The following is a 17,956-nucleotide window of genomic DNA, read 5'->3' as shown; positions in this document are numbered from 1 at the left end:
TCCTCTTTGAGGTGCAGTCGCTAGTCATCACCAGAACAGCAAGCATCAAAACTCAAACCATGATCCCCACTCTGCTCCTGTGAAGGGAATTCCTAGCTCCTGTGCTTTTTCACTCTCAAGTGAAAGATTTGCAAACCACTTTTTAAATACATTCTAAAAAAGAATTTGAAGAAAAGAATAAGAAAAGTTCAAAGTAAACATTGCAAATATCAGAGAGCTCCTTCCATGAAAGGCTTGTGTTTATACACGGTGCCCCACTGCATGCTTCAGAATTGTCTCAAAGTAGCCTAAATCAATCAATTACATTAAAGTGTGGGGACTATTGTTATGTGGGTGGAATTAATTAATGGCCATAATCAGCCATAAGCTTCTGAAAATAGCATTTTCCCATGATCACTTTTACAAAGCAAAAAGGTGCTCCAAATATTTTCTCAAGAGGGAGGTCCCTCAGGATACAATTTTAATGTCCTATCAGTGGGCCTGAATTTTTCCCATGTCGGGCGGGAGCGGGTGAGGGAGGGGGGCGGTTGGGAAGCTGATCGCTGCCCGTGATTGGCTCCGCACCGCGATTTTACGTGGGTGGGCCAACTAAGGCCCAACCTGCGTGGATCGTGAGCAGTAACGCTGAGCGCTACCTGTGCGGGCCGGGGGGGGGTTGGTGGGGGGGGGGGGGGGGGTCGGAGGGAGAGCCGGGCCTGGTGCGCAGTTCGCACATGCACGTGAAAGGACGCTTCAGTCCCCCTGAGGCACGGAGCTGCCTCAGGGAGATTGAAGCGCTTTTGGAAAAAAATTAATCAATGCAATAAAAATTCATTGAAACATGTCCCTTCATGTGACTGCTTCACGTGAGATGGGACATGTTTTTTTTAATTTCAATAGAAAGTTTTATTTCATTTGTATTAGCTTTAGGAAACCTCATCCCGCTCGTGGATGAGGTTTCCTAAAAAATGTAAAGGCCGCCTGGCCTTTTCACCTGCCCGTCAACCGTTAGGTTGGACGTGCGGCGTAAGCTTCAACTTAATTACCTTGTTGATGGCCTTAATAGGCCTTTCAATTATCGGCGGGTGCACGCCAGAGTCGGGTAACGAAACATCGTGACGGTGCGCAGTGAGTTCAGGACGCATGCCCGACGTCATCGTGCATCACTTTACGTTCCGGCTCATGTCCACATGCCAAAGGTAAAATTCTGGCCCTGGAGAGTTCCTGAATAAGGAAGTAAGTTATGGCCAGTGTCATGAAAAGGATATAAATCTCCCTCCCTCCATCGCCACCACACCCCCAACCCCCGCCCAAACCCCCACAATGCTGATGTGAATTTGTTTACAATGCAGATATGGATCAAGTTCTGATATTCAAATAAGCATGGGAAGGAAATACATTCATTTTGCCTTGCTTACTGTGCAGATTGTGTAAGCCCTTTTTATGTCATCCCCACCAATCTGAGAAGGATAGAAGGTGGGAAGGTGAAAGGAAGACAAGTAGCCAGGGAAGAGAAGGGGCAGCTGGGAATTCCCCGGAAACTCCTCCTTAAGCCAGAAAGGAAGGCCCTGAGGGTGAGAGTGTCATTCAAAGGCTTAAGTGGTTTCCATTGTAACAAGGTGGGACATGTTCATGCCAACCGCTGGAAGTTGCCCGGGAAATCCATGGGACTTATTGGGATACGTAAGGGTGACTCAGGAAAAGGAACCCCGACTGAAAGTACAACAGGTCAGGTTGTAGCGTTAACTGCGGCTGTGAAACCGAGAGTGGACACTGCTGTAAGTTCAGGGGAGGTGACTGAGATACATGAGAGTTGTAAAGAGTTTTTGTCAAGGGGAAAAGTAACCCCTTATCCCTCAAATGAGATAGCTAAACCTAGCGTTAAAAGCCAAAGGTTTACTTAATGCTATTGGTGGGGAATATATATCCGTACCCTTGTACCAGGTGCACATGGAGTGTGACCTATTGTCTGGGACAGTGAAGGTAGGGATTGTTCAGCAGTTACCCACAGGTGGAGTTGATTTACTCTCGGGAAATGATTTAGCCGGAGTGAAGGTAGTAGCTTCTCCCGTAATTACAGAAAGCCCAAATGAGGTTAAAGAGATGGAGCAGTTACAGGAAAAGGTCCAGGAACCTTTCCTTCGTGTGTGATGACCTGAGCAATGGCTAAGCAAAGTCCATCATCAAAGGTCAAAGTGATACCGCAGACAGATATTCAGCTGGCTTAAACTTTCTTTAAAGATTTAGATAATCTGGAAGTGATGATTAACAAATCTTCTCTAGTTGAGGCTTGACAAGCTGATCCAGAGTTAAGTAAGAACAAACTGAGGAAGGATGACTACCTTGACTGGCGCCTGCTCTCTCCACCTTGCTTAACATTATGTGTGTCCATCAACCTGTAGCCAGAGAACCCTCATCTGAGCGTAACCAGTCTGCATTTGGACCTGCAAAGCTGAGCCAAGCTGGTGAGAACTTCCAGGCATCCACTGGGACCAGCGGCCTGTCTGCACACGAGAGAACTCCAGGTCAACAGCGTCGAGACCCTATGGACTTTATCCTTTATTTTATAACACCCGTCCTCCTAAGCCCATCTCTGCAGAGAGACTCTATCTGTTTGTCCTTAGTTTGTATGTGTGTGTTTCTGTGTGTGTGCTAGGGGAATTCTTTAGGAAGAGATAGATAGTTATACTTCCTGATTACAATTGTGTGTTAACCAGTACTTGCAACTTGTTAAAAGAAATTTTGTATTAAAATAAATTAATCATTCTGAGTTCTTGAGAGAAGCCTGGTCAGAGCCTCTTTTCTTCTGGGTACTAGAAGTACAGGTACACAACTGGCCTTTACGGTGAGAAAATTAAACAGTTAAATTAATGGTACAGCCTGCGGAGTAGTGGGGCTTGATAATTCACGCACTCCTCCCATCCCGGTCGTAACAACAGGACTATAGAAATGTAAATTCTTTTTCACTCCTCTATGGGAGAACAGGCTACAAAATTTCACTCGCAATATCATGAAAGTATTTATGAAGAATTTCTCCATTGACTCATTCCCCAAAATCAGATCCCATTTCCGTGGTAACACTAAATTGTTACAACGTCACCACACACAGAGCAACCAGAGGGATTTGACCTCCAATGGGCAGGAGTTAACCACGCTGGGCGGACGCAGCAGGCGGGCCTCGGAGCGGCCATGAAACTGACTGCCACACGTGATCGGGCCCCGAACGCGCTTTCACGCCGGCCGGCCGATTAGCGGTCAGCCAGCGTGAAACGCTCAGCGCTGCCTGGGTGGGGGTGGGGAGGCGGGCGAGCGCGGAAGTCAGCGCGTGTGCATGGGGGGTGCACTCAGCGAAAGCTCCCTGAAGGCACAGAGCTGTCTCAGGGAGATGAAGGTTTCTAACATTTAAAAAAACAAGCATTTGAAAAATAAGGAAAAGGTGTCCCCTCATGAGGTTCTGTCACATGAGCAGGGACATGTTAAAAATAAGTTTTTAAAGTTTTATTTTTAAATCGCTGGTCGAAACCTTATCCTGGCCTGTGGGTGAGTCTTTCGCAAAAAATGCGGAAGCCCCTTAGCCTATCCACCCTCCCACCAACCGTAAGGCTAGGTAAACCGGGGAAAACTCAATTTAATTAATGAATTCATGGGCTTAACAGCCCTCCTAACTGTCGGCCAGCGCGCGGCCGATCCCGCACACACCGGCCAAACGCCAGAGCACGATGACGTCAGGATGCTTACCCGCCCAACGAGGGGAAAATTCTGCCCCGTGAGTTAAGCTGACGCTAAAGTCGGAGTGTATTTACTATAAAGTTAATGGCATCTAAACTGGGCAAAAGGATTGGATCAGTTCCATGAAATGCTTATGGCAAAGTAGCTGAATGTGTGAATCTGGCAATGTACTGATATGGGGAATATGCCCCAGTAGAGCTGTGAGAAAATGAGAACAGCAATAATTGTGTTCAGGAAGTGTGAACAACTGCTTCCAGTCGAGATTAAGTATAAAGAACTCATAACTATGCCCTGACATGTGGTGTCTGTACAGTAACAATTAGAAACAATTTACCATAAACTCAAAACAGGGCAAAAATTAATCGATTGAAACCTCAAACTTGCTCTTGACTCGATATTCTGATAACACTATGACTTCTCAAACACTTTCATTTTTACTCCGCTCCCTTCTGTTTCTCCACTCCTTTATGTTTCTGGCCATCTGCTCCTACTTTTCCCCTTCCCTTTCTTACCTTAAAGGAATCATAGCCAGACCACCCTGTGCTAGCACAGGGACCCCCCATGGCAATGTCAGAACTGGGCTAAGGCAGAAGTTGGCAGATTGGGAATTGGGTGGTAGGTCAGGAGCATATTGGGCAGCACTTGGTAGAGGATGAGGAGAATTGAGTGAGAGTCAGCAGGTCGGACGTTGGATGGGAAACACTGGCAGATGGTGTAGTCGGGCACCCAATTGTGTCCCAACTGGACAGTGTAAAGTGTGTCGCACAATTTGAGAATTACTGTGAACACAGGCTGAAACAATTGCCGTGAATTTCATTTTTCCTTGCATTTCCTTGCCCTCTTGGATGCATTATTATATTCCATAGCCACTTCCTAACATTTACTGGCAAAATAAATTTACTCTCTTGATGTGTTTCTCCAATAATATACACAAAAGCCTTCATTCAGCTTGACGATATTGAAATGGAAAAGTGTTGGTGAACTTTCTTCATCGGTTTGTCAAATAGGTTTACTGCTGGGCTTTATCTGTCACTCTGATACTGGCAACGAATTTAGAAAAAAATCATACATAATCAAATGTGTTTTAATTTTATACAATACTTTGAATCATCTTACATTGCTCCTACTATTGCTGCCAGGAGTAACAGAAAGGCACAATACTTCACCCAAACGTAATACCTCGCTCAGTCTCATGGACCATTTCCAAAAGACTGAATAAATTCCTAAAGACTGGCAGCACGACCACATTAGGAAGCATCTTTTATTGGGTATTAGCAACAAAGGTGCCAGTTCTTGAAATGCTAGTCCGTGGGGATAACAAACGCAATGGTGACAATCCATATTGCGCATTATGACCTTGCAGGTCCTCTGGGTGATTCCTGGTAAGACAAGTCCCCCTGACACAATCAAGCTTCACACAATCACAAATTAAATCCAGGTGAAGGAACCCATTCAATTCATCCTAACTGATCGATTTGGCAAAGAAACGCTTAACACACTCTGCACTAGCTCTCCCTAACATCCAGCCTAAATGGACCTTTCACCAGTTTACTTTATGTCCCCTTGATGTGTCATGGTGCACCTTGATTTACTTTTCCATCCCAGAATGAGAAAACAGTTTGGACCAGTACTCTTATTTCCCACTTTTTACTGATGTTCCATTTTAAGGTATGCAAGACCAGTATTCTTATTTTACAGCCTTCCGGACCGAATATTGAGTTCAACAATTTTAGATCATGAACTCTCTCCTCCATCCCCACCCCCTTTCCGTTTTTTCCCCCTCCTTTTTGTTTTTTACCAATAATTTATATAGATTTTTCTTTTCCCACCTATTTCCATTATTTTTAAATGTATTTCCACCCATTGTTTTATCTCTACCTTTTAGCCTTTTTCGATTCCTTCACCCCCACTAGGGCTATCTGTACCTTGCTCATCCTGCTTTCTACCCTTAATTAGCACATTCCTTTAGATAATATCACCACCTTCAACACCTCTTTGTCCTTTTGTCTGTGACATCTTTTGGCAATCTCCACCTATCACTGGCCCTCTATCCAGCTCTTCTTGTCCCAACCCCCCACCCCTTAAACCAGCTTATATTTCACCCCTTTTCTATTTTTCCTTAGTTCTGTTGAAGAGTCATGCAGACTCGAAACGTTAACTGTGTTCCTCTCCACAGATGCTGCCAGACCTGCTGAGTTTTTCCAGGTATTTTTATTTTTGTTTTGGATTTCCAGCATCCGCAGTTTTTTGCTTTTATCTCAGTATTCTTATTTACCAGTTTTTACTGTTTTTTAAATTCTGGGATAAAACAAGTACCTTACAGTCCTCTGTAATCCCCTCTCTCAATTTTCCCTTTTCAAAGGCTCATGAACCTAAAGGTTCTCTGGTCTTTCCTATTAACTTAATTGACTGTCACTAGGAACTAGCTTCTAGAATCTTCATTGTTTCTCTTCCAGGCCTCGAATGTTCCATCCTGTTGACTAGGCAACTGGGCACTCCAACAATGATCTGACCAGAATATCATTTAGTTTAAGCATGGCACTGTCTATATAGCTTACACTGTGCAGCAATCCATTCCTTGTAAGGAATAAATTCATAATTGCACTTGTTTTCACAGCAAAATTAGTCTACTGGCCACCATTAAACTTCATTAAAATCTTGAAAATATTGCCAAGCACATGAAGAAAGGACATGAGTAGTGCACTGCATTATAAAGAAGGTTATTGATAAATGGATCCTAAGCTAGATGATGAAATATGAAACGAGGCGCATATCCTCTTCTGGATGGTTCCTTTTACAGAAGGCAGCATTACACATCTCCGCCTCCTACCTCCCAACACAATGTCCCAGCATTCCCTCTTGATACTCTTTAGAGCATCGAATAAACAAACAAACTGTTCAACTAATAAACCACCCCTTAAAGGGGTCACTGTAACAAACAAAACTTTAAAGGAAACTTATAAAATCGAATTATGATATGATTTTGGGGCGAGGTGATGCACTTCAGCTGCTGCAGTCCATCTTTATCTCCCTTTGAGCAAACTAAAACAAATGGCCAAATTAACAACCCCATAAAGGGGTACTGCAACTAAAACAAAAGCTACAAAGGAAACTTTGTCAACTTAATGTTCCTGGGGCCGATACACTCCAGCGTCTGCAGCGCCCACCAGCCACAAAATGCCTCAAGCGCACCAGCAAACATGGGGCAGAATCTCCTGGTTGATGTGCGGGTGGCGGAGTCCGCACGCCAGCGTTTAAAATGTCCCGCGCAGGCGAGCGTCCCGACATCAGCACGTGGCATCGCGATATTTCGGTCAGCGGGCACGCTCAGCAGCGGGACACGCGCCCGCCATTAATTAAAGGCCTTGTTAAGGCCATTAACTCTCCAATTGACCAGGATTTTGAGGGGCCCATGCAAACTTCGGGTCGGCGCATGGCCCAATGCACAGGCGGGTAGGTGATATTTTTATAGCAGTGAATTGAGGTTTGATATCGGGTTTAAAAACTTTTAATAAAGTGTTTGCGTTCTTCACTAACATGTCCCATCTCGTGTGACGTTTTCACATGAGGGGGACATGTTAATGATTTTTAAATTTTTCCATTTTTAGAGTTTCACAGAGTTTCAGCGATCTCCCTGGGGCAGCACTTGGCCTCGGGGAGATGTGCGCTCTTTCGTGTGCATATGCGAAAGTGCGCACTCTGCAATTGGGGAATCCCCCCCCTGTCCTCACAGGGGGTGCATAGCGCTTCCCGTCGGGCGACACACTGGGCGGGCCTTAATTGGCCCGCCCGCGTAAAATGGCGGCGGGGCCCGTTCGGCAGTGGCAATCGGCTGCCCGCCCGCCGCCAAGTCAGTTGGGCCTGCCCGCCCACCAAGGGCAAAATTCTGCCCATGGCATGCTCCATCTCCAGGGGGGCACCCGGGCATGAACACAGTCGAGGGAAGAGGGCAGATAGCTATCCTGGACGGCCCCCTCAACCATACGCTCCCTGGACCTGTTAATGGCCACCTTGGGCAGGCCCATACAGGAGCAGGCGAAGGAGGAGGTCCTCCGCATTGCCTGCCCACCACCGCACCTTTCGCCAAAGGTCAGGAAGGTGGGCCTGAAGGGCAAGCAGCATCCTTGGGTAATGAAACAGGGGCTGCATCCTCGGACAACCTATACAGACATTGATCGTGAACTCCCCAAGGGCACAAAAATAGGCTCAAGACATTTAATCGATCAATAGCCTCTACCTGTTTATCCTTAACCTTATTGGGTAGGCGATGGCGTAGTGGGGTATTGTTGCTGGACTAATAATCCAGAGACCCAGGGTAATGCTCTGGGGACCTGGGTTTGAATCCAGCCACAGCAGATGGTGGAATTTAAATTCAATAAAAAAATCTGGAATTAAAAGTCTAACGATGACCATGAAACTATTGTCGATTGTTGGAAAAACCCATCTGGTTCACTAATGTTCTTTAGGGAAGGAAATCTGCCATCCTTACCTGGTCTGGCCCACACGTGTCTCTAGACCCCACAGTAATGTGGTTGACTCTTAAATGCTCTCTGAACAAGAGCAGCTAGGGATGGGCAATAAATGCTAGCCTAGCCAGCGATGCCCACATCCTATAAATGAATTTGAATAAACAATGACATTAACAGTTATGTGCGATGTGATTATGATAAAAGTCATGCACAGGATGAGGAGCGAGGTATGGAATATTATTACTGCTTCACCCTGCACTTTTCAAACTAGACCCATAGTTAGCCTTGGGAGTCTGTAAAGACCTGGTTTAAAAGGTAGTCTGAAAGGTTATGGTGTTAAATCTAGATTTTTACAAGTGTGTCTTAGATCAGGATTTGATGTACAGTCTCGTTTATCTCCAATGCTGCTATAAAAATAAATGCTCTGGGTTACTGCATGCACCCCCGCCCCACAAACTCATCTTTTGAATGATTTCAGGCAAGTGTGTGCCTACCAGTTGCATAGTGCTCTGCAAGGAAGTACAATACAAAGACCACGGCCTTACTATGTCCTCTGTACTTTGACCTTCCGTACAACATAACTGCCCAGCGACTGTAAAGTAGATATTACTCAGGATAGAGATTTTAGTTCAATCAGCTGAAGGTTTTTATTTTAAGCTGTGTTTTTATTAGCAGAGCGTAGAATTGACTGTTAATGATATTAATGTACAGACACTTAAGGCGTTCACCTGAAATACCTCCGTGACTTACTTTAACAGATTCGGCAAGAAATATTTATTTTATGTGAACAATCAATCAAATTTTAAACTTATTTTCATCTTTTAATCAAACTTAGGACATGCCGGTGCAAGGAATTACAATCGTGGCCCGAAGCTCAGTTTAATATTTATTAAAACTATATGGGCAGCATGTTCCCCCTGGTGGAGGGGGAATTGTGTGGGAGTGGGCGCGGGTGGGCGGGTTCCTGATATGCACCCCCAGTTGGGAGGGGCACGCCGCCATTTTACATGGGCGGGCCTTAATTGGCCCGCCCAGCATGACGTCTGCTCAGAAGCGCTGTGCACTCCCTGTGTGGATGGGGATGGGGGGGGTGGGATTCCCTGAACCGGGACTGCACTCTCATTCTCGCATGCGCACGAAAGAGCAAACTCATCTCCCTGAGGCAAAGTTCAGGGCGATCAGGGAGATCGGCGGAAGTTGAAAAATTTTTTTGGAAGGGTACAAAAAAAATTCCTGACACGTCCCCTCTCATGTGACCCTGTCACAGGAGCTGGGACATCTCGATTTATTTTATTTCAACATTTTATAAACATTTTAAATCCCTCATGAAACCTCATCCCGCCCGTGGATGAGGCTTCATGTTTTTTCTGAAGGCCGCCTGGGCTCCCGGCCTGCCCGCCTACCTTAAGGTTGGACGGGCAGATCCATTAATCGGCTTAATTATTTTTTTAAAGGCCTTAATCGGCTGCGCGCCCGCCGAACTGAAAATCTAAATGACACGGGGTGATGCCTGAACGCACGCCCGACATCACCCCACGCGCCATTTTACACATCGGCGAGCGGGCCCTGCACCCCCCCCAGCTCGCCTACCAGAAGATGCAGCCCTGTGTTTGTATAACAAAGCTATCACATATCGTACCGGTAAATAAGTAAAGTTCAAGGCCCTATATCAGGATTACAACTGTATTACATTCAACCTGTACATGTGATCCCTCTGTTGCCAGCTCAAGTTTGGCCTTGTCACATACAAGACTATGAGCCAAGTGTTGTATGGTATATGAATGGAAATTAGTTCACTGTAGGCAATACTTCATCACGAGACGCAGAAAATTATGTGTTTCTCGTCAGATGTCAACATCTTTATTCCCGCCAGACGTTTGATGGGGAACTCCAATTCTTGGGTGATACATCACCCTACACACAGTATAGACAGAAACCTGTGTCACACAACACTGTGCCTAATCACTTGCCTAGTCAGTAATGCCAATTAATTTTTTTCCAAAAAAAGAAATCTTGCAAACTATTTCCAGCTGTAAGCCATCATATTGAATGTTTCTCACACTGATATATTTTACGGTGATCTGCTGCTGTTGTTTTGGTACCAGTAGCTGTAAGGAATGCTTTCTCAATGACAATCTCTGCGCTATTAGATTCTCATTAATTCAGCTCTGAGACACTAGTTGCAATTGAGAGACATGGAAAGTTGCTCTTCCTAATGCTTCAGGATAACCACAAGCTGTCTCTGTCTCCTTAATATTTCACACAAGATTGAGTAATGAATGCTCACTCCCTGCTGAATTAACCAGTTTGCTGCACGCCTGCCCTTTCGTATCCACTCACCTCCACAATGAGCTTTCCGTGACGCTCCCGAGATTGTAGTCGTACAACTTTGTAAGGATTAGAATCACCTGAAAGAGACAAGATTGGAATTAGATTTCAAACGCTGGCCCGTAAACACTGGAATGCAACCGGAATGACTCATTGGATAACTTATCGGTCACTGCCATAGAGGTAGAAGAATAAATTCTAACAAGCCCGGCAATTCATCATAATCCACCCTAGAATTGCTTTGGAATGTATTCTCAATGTCAGCGCTGATTATAGCCACAGAATATTATTAGTTTATCGGGTTCTCAACTGATGCGAGTACAGTTGATTCTGAATTTGGGTGTCATTATCCTAAATACCAGCCTGAGATTTGTATACTACAAACCCACAACCAGTGCCATCTAGAAGGACAAGGGCAGCAGATACAAGGGGACACCACCACCTTCAAGCTCCCCTTCAAGTCACTCACCATCCTGGCTTGGAAATATATCGCTGGGTGAAAATCCTGGAACTCCCTACCTAACAGCACTGTGGGTGTACCCACACCACATGGACTGCAGCGGTTCAAGAAAGCAGCTCACCACCACCTTCTCAAGGGCAACTAGGGATGGGCAATAAATGCTGGGCCCAGCCAGCGAAGCCCACATACCGTGAATGAATTTTAAAAAACGAGACAGACAGCACCAGCTCACATTATTGGCTACTTTGCTCTAAATGCTTGCTACATTTTCTAATAATTAATTACTTGCATTTATATACATCAAAAACATTTCATTCAGTCAATGACTTTCGAAGTTCCATAACTCCCATTGTGTTAGCCATGGTTCGGTCGGTCTCTCTCTCTCTCTCTCTCTCTTCTGAATCAGGTGGTTGTGATTTCAAGTCCCACAGGACATCGAGCACAAAATCCTAGGCCTGAATTTCTCCCCGGTCGGGCGGGCTCAGCGGGAGTGGGCAGGGGACGGAGCTGACCACTGTCCGCGATTGGGTGCACTCGCCCATTTTACACAGTGGTGGGGGGGCCAATTCAGGCCCAACCAGCGTAATACGCGAACAGTAGACGCTCAGCGCTACCTGTGCGGGTGGGGGAAGGAGGGAGAGTCGGAGCCAGCGCTCTTTCACACATAGACATGTGCACGCGCGCGCTAATGAGTGCCGAAATCTCCCTCAGGCACAGAGCTGCTTCAGGGAGATTGCAGTAGCTTTTTAAAACATTTTTTTTTACAGACATTAAAAATTTAATGAAATACGTCCCCTCAGGTGACACAGGGGACATGTTTCATTAAATTTTTAATGTCTGTCACATGACACAGTCGCACGAGATGGGACATTTTTGTTTTCCTATAAACTTTTTATTTAAGCAGTAAAAGCTTCAGGAAACCTCATCCCGCTGGAGGATGAGGTTTCCTAAAAAAACATAAAGGCCGCTTGGCCTTTTTGCCTGCCCGCCAACTGTACATTTGGACAGGCAGCGTAAACTTGACATTAATTACTTTGTTAACGGCTTTAATAGTCCTGTCAATTATTGCCGGGCGCACGTCGGAGTCAACTGCGTGCCCGCCGAACGAAACATCACGAGACAGCGCAATGACGTCAGGACGCACGCCCGGCGTCATCGAGCGTCACTTTACGCGCCAGCGTGTCAGGCCCTTCCCCGCATGCCGACTGAAAAACCCTGGCCCCAGGCTGACTGAGGGAGCACTGCATAGTCAGAGGTGTGGTCTTCCAGATGAGGTGTCAAAATCAAGGTGCAAACTGTTCCAACTAAAGAAGAAAGTCCTCAAAATCCAGGGGAATGGAACAGGAGAAAGTCCCAAGGAGACCATCTAGTCAGAGGGAGGAGAGGAATCTGGAAAAGGTCCTGTTAAGTGAAGTTCAGAGTGAGGAGCAGAGGAGGGCTCCAAGCTTCAAGGTTAAAGGAAGAAAAGCTGCAGGAAGCAGATTAAAGTGAGAAGCCAGAGAGACGGCTGAATGTCTGTAACTCTTTGCTATGGTCATATGAAGCAGTGGTGTACTGTTGACAGCTGAGGCAGTGAGAGACAGTGTGTGGAAGGAAGTTTGAATGCGTGTGATGATCCAGGGGAGAGGAACATTGGAAGGAGAGTTCGAAACCCTGGAGGTGGACCATCGCAGAAGGAGTCTTAGAGAAAGCACGGTTTGGGAGAAGATTCCAAAGCGAGTTCTTGGGGACTAGAGCTTGGAAACCTTTGTGTGAAAGATAGGGTGCAGTGAGACTGGTTGGCTCATAGTGTGACAAGCGTCTGGGGGGAGTTGACGAGAGACCCATAGCATCTGGTTGAGGTGGCATCTGTCACTTGGTTTCAGAGTGTGGGGTGTCTGACCACAGCTCACCTATTGGTTTACATGGACTGTGTAATTCCTGTGAACATTAGAGTATAAGGTAGCTTTTGTAATTTGTGTTATCCTTACAAACCTGTATATATCTGTAAAGGTATAGTTGTGGGTGAAGGGGTATTGTGATATAGTTCATCTTTTCTTGTTTAATAAATGTTTTATTCTGTTGTTAAAAATTCATCAGTTGACTTCTGTGACTCTTGAGTAGCTACCCTCCAGGTATCTAAACAAAAAATAAAGGTTAGGATCTATCGAGCCGGGATCCATCCTGGGATCTGGCTTGTCCAGGGGTAACATCAGCTGGGATCGTAACAATTACAACATGTTCATTTCAGAAGTACTTCATTGGCTGTAGGGTGCTTTGGGATATCCTGGGGTTGTGAAAAGCATGATATAAAAGCAAATCCTCCTTTTTTAAGTATAAGCAATAGCCCCAAAGACAGCCACAAGATAGAGAAATAACCATTCATCTGTTTTCTCTTGCTGTGTTGGTTGATTGAGGAATATTGTTTGGGATACTCCCTGATTTCTGAAGTGTCATTGGACCTTCCAATGTCCACTCAAAGCACAGAAGCAGTCGGATGGGACATGGGTTCAGTATCTCAATTGAAGGACATTGGTATTAGTTTGAATGTTCCTTTGCCTTCGCCTGAGAAGGCCTCGCTTTAACATCTCAACAACAGCGCAGAGCCCCTGACAGTACAGCACTGGAGTGTCAGCCCAAATCATGCGTTCGAGTCTCCAGAGTGGCTCTTTGAACCTATGACCTTGTGACTCAGGCGAGAGAGTGCTGTCACCGCGTCAGGAGAGAGCTGGCACAACTCAGCTAAATTAAAGTTTAAAATATCTCTACCACCCAGCTGACTAGCTGTAGCTTATTAAAAAACACAAAACTTGGGGAACATTTTAAACTTGGTTTCACTAATGCATCTGGAAGGTGATACCTTTTTCCCTAAGTGCACCTCAAATGATATGCTCAAGCGACATACACAGTGTGTGCTTATGTAAAGCTGAAACCACTATGCGTTGATGCAAACTATATAGTATAATAAGCTCATAAAATAGCAGTAGGCTCCTGTAAATAAATACACATGTTAAAGGGTTCTGGTAATGAAGGCATTTTCTTTAAGCCTGGCTCCATGTGCTCAGCTAATTTACACATGGATGTAATTCTGTACTTTGTCACAGTAACTTGCATCTTGCCAAAGAGTACAGAGCATTAAAGGCACAAAAAGGAAAAAAGGTACTTTTCATTAAATATTTATCTCTAAAAGGCTGTCTGTAAGAGTGTCATACTGTGTACTACAGGGCAAACATAATGAGAGCCAAGCACAGGACACGTGATACACATCTCTCCGGAGAGACATGGATCAAAGTGTCTTCAAAACAACAAAGCACCACACGCAGAGAATCAGCACAATTAACAAAGGCCCAGCCACTCAGGGAGACTCAAAGTCAAGCAATGAAGATGAGTCGGTGCTCTTAACCATTTAAAGAAGGATAGGATTACTGACCTTTTCCTGCTTCCGAAATTCTTCTGCAGGCAAAATTTGATAGCGGGAAATGGGCGCAGGAATCGCAATGCATATTAAACCCGTGCCTCTTGCTTCCCAAGCAGACAGCATGCTAATTTTGTGCTTCCTGCCAACTTACATGACTGCTCCATGCAGCCAGCACTAAATATGCTGTGGAGTGGCTGCATGGCCTCAACACGGAGCCTCAAGTTGGTGTGAGGTGAACGACATTTAAGCCACTTAAAGAGGTGGTGCGTTCTGGCTGGAGCTGGAGTCTAACCCTGAGGAACCGGACGCGGTGCCGCAAAAAGTTCAATAACCTCACTTGAGGGGTCAAGGTCAGTAAATGCATCTTCACATGCCCTGTCCTACAAACTGTACCACTAGCCTAACACACTACTCAATGCACCACATCTCCCATCACTCACAACTCATACCTAACATTGCTTCACCTCACCTTCCCATACTGTTGCAAGCCTCAAACCCGCATCTCATAGCTTGGACACATTCTCGGCTATTCAACCATGACAGCCACATTATCCAAGACGATTGCAGAACGCTCGCTCACACACTTCCTCCCTCTTGCCTGACTGGAGGCAGCAAGAGCTGACCTGTCGGGGACAGGCGTGGCTGCATATCCTCATCCCTGTGAGGCACTGGTCACCATAATTGGAGTGGTCCTCGCTGAGGGCGTGACGAGTGATGCGGCCGAAAGCACTGAAGATGGCGGCACCCTCATTCTCAATCCTCCTTCTCATATCACCCTTTACCCTCATTCCGCAATCTCTTCAGATTTGCAAATGGTGTAAGCATGCGCATCCTGCTTGCACGTCCCCACCTCCCCTCATCACAACCCCACCTTGGGCTTTTCCCTCTTAAGGAATGGGTTGGAAGAGTGGAAAGACATTGATGAAGAAAAAAAAACGCCATCATTTCCCCGTCACGCTCAGAGCCACCACAGCTCAGACTCTGGCACCGCAGCTGAGAGGCAGGATCTGCATGTGGTGAACCAGCGGCCACAAGTGACCTGCAGCCCGGGCAGCAGGGGGCAAGGATAGTGTAGATGCCAGCTGACCAGAGATCCAGTTCACACACGACTTCTGCTCAAATGATCACTTTGACGGCTGATGGACTCCGCACGCTGAAACCCTTGGTTGATTGGCAGGCCTACCAGGAAGCCTGCTGTACCTGTCACGGTGCATGGACAGGTCCAGGCACCAACCTGGCACAGGGTTTTGAGCGGAACTTGGTGCCCATTCTTTCCAGCGTAGATGTGGTTTTCAGCTCCATTAGCACATTTGCAAACTCAACCATGAAGCAACGTCTGATAGCTGCTGTCTCAACTCCCATTGCAGCTCGAACAGAAGCCCGAGTGCTGCAGTGGAAGCTCAGGTTTCTGTAACGCAGACAGCGGCCATCATAGCTCTGGATGCCAGTGGTTCAAGGGGACTTGCAGGATGTCACAGCAATCTGTGCTCCAGCAGATTACTAGGGTTTCTGAGGCACTGTCCTGTGGGAGTGCCAGTGGCTGTGCGGAGAGTAATCTTGTGCCATCTCTGTGGGCTCCCACCACTGCCACTCTGCCAGTGTCCTCAAAGCCACCTGTCAGCCAGCCCAGGTTGCTGCTGCCCATGCGGAGATGGTACAGTCCGAAGCTGAGCCTTCTGGAGCTGCTTGGGGTTGTCCTAAAGGGTCACTTACAGGCTCGGCCGCTGAGAATCAGCTGCCTTCTACCAGTCATGCAGGAACCCCTGGGCTAGCATCGAGTACGACCACTGGACGAGTCATAAGACCATAAGACGTAGGAGCAGAAATTAGGCCATTCAGCCCATCGAGTCTGCTCCGCCATTCAATCATGGCTGATAAGTTTCTCAACCCCATTCTCCCGCCTTCTCCCCGTAACCTTTGATCCCCTTATCAATCAAGAACCTATCTATCTCCGTCTTAAATACACTCAATGATCTGGCCTCCACAGACTTCTGTGGCAATGAACTCCATAGATTCACCACTCTCTGGCTAAAGAAGTTTCTCCTCATCTCTGTTCTAAAAGGTCTTCCCTTTACTCTGAGGCTGTGCCCTCGGGTCCTAGTCTCTCGTACTAATGGAAACATCTTCCCCACGTCCACTCTATCCAGGCCTTTCAGTATTCTGTAAGTTTCAATCAGATCCCCCCCTCATCCTTTTAAACTCCATCGAGTATAGACCCAGAGTCCTCAAACGTCCCTCATATGTTAAGCCTTTCGTTCCTGGGATCATTCTCGTGAACCTCCTCTGGACCCTCTCCAGGGCCAGCACATCCTTCCTGAGATACGGGGCCCAAAATTGCTCACAATATCAGGAGCACACTTGAAGACAGACATTAAGGGGATACAAAAGGATGATTAGGGACAGAATTTTTAGCTCAGTGTGGGGGCGTGCACCTGATCCGCTTGAGTGTAAAATAGCGCATGAGAGTTCGGTCGGTGAGCCCACGCAAAATTCAGCAGCGTGCCTGCTGACAATTAAGAGGGCGATTAAACCCATTAAAGTTCCAATTGAGTCCGATTTTTCGTTGAGCATCCAACCTCATGGTTGGCGGGCAGGTAAATCCGCCGGGAAGACTTTGCCTTTTTGATCAAATGTCATCCGAGGGCGGGGTGAGGTTTCCGATGTTACATTTAAAAAGGGTTTGGACAGGATTTTTTTTCAGTTGGTGGGTGGGGGTGGGCCCAATACATCGACGCGTAGAATTACGCCCGATGATGTTGTCCGTGTGTCCCCAAGTCATCGCGCAGTCTGGCGATGTTTCGTTAGGCAGCCGCGCGCCAGAGCTGGCTGCGCACCCGCCGATATTTAAACGGCCTATTGGGGCTATTAAGAAAGGAGTTGAAGTAATGGTTAGCGTTGCCCATCCAACCTCACGGTTGACGAGCAGGTGAAAAGGCCAAGCACCCTTTGGGTTTTTTAGGAAACCTCATCCATGAGCGGGATGAGGTTTCCTAAAGCACTTACTAAATACATTTTTTAAATTTCATAAATATAAAAACACGTCACATGAGGGGGTGTTTAAATACATTTTTAAACCTTTTATTCAATATTTACATCAGCGATTCAATCTCCCTGAGGCAGCTCCATGCGCGATAGAGCGCAGGCCCCGACTCTCCCTCCTTCCCCCTGCCCGCACAGGTAGCACTGAGCGCTACAGCTTGCATATTACACTGGCCCGGCTTGAATTGGCCCGCCCGCATTAAAATGGCGGCGCAGGGATGTTAAACCAAGGCCCGTTCAGGCCGATATGTTCAGGTGACTGCTTCCGACGCGTGGACATCTTTTTCTGTATTGTAAAATCTTTATTCATGGCTTTTAAATTCTTCAGCTCCCTGAGGCAGCTCTCTTGCCTTCAGGGGGCTTTCGTTCCCCGCCCTCCCCTGCGCCCGCACTTACGTCAGCGCCCGCCCTCCTCCCGACCCCCCACACCGGCAGCACTGAGCATTAATTGGCCCGTTAGTTGGCCAGCCAGCGTGAAAGCACGGCCGGGGACCGATCGCGGGCGGGAGTCCGCTGTCCACCGATTGCGCGCGCCTACCGAACTAAAAACTCCGC

General features: G+C 46.7%; 1 protein-coding gene across 1 annotated transcript in view; it reads right to left on the bottom strand.

The window, feature by feature from the left end:
* The window catches only part of LOC144694615 (VPS10 domain-containing receptor SorCS1-like), a 776,365-nt gene that overhangs the window by 729,392 nt on the left and 29,017 nt on the right, over positions 1 to 17,956 (bottom strand). Inside the window, exon 2 of the mRNA XM_078565215.1 lies at positions 10,518 to 10,585. Coding sequence (XP_078421341.1) covers positions 10,518 to 10,585 — 68 coding nt within the window. The remainder of the gene's footprint in view (positions 1 to 10,517; positions 10,586 to 17,956) is intronic.

The sequence above is a fragment of the Cetorhinus maximus genome, chromosome 20, assembly GCF_964194155.1.
Source record: "Cetorhinus maximus chromosome 20, sCetMax3.hap1.1, whole genome shotgun sequence".
NCBI lineage: Eukaryota > Metazoa > Chordata > Chondrichthyes > Lamniformes > Cetorhinidae > Cetorhinus > Cetorhinus maximus.
Note: the sequence above shows the minus strand (reverse complement) of the source record. Positions and strands in the feature narration are given on the sequence as shown.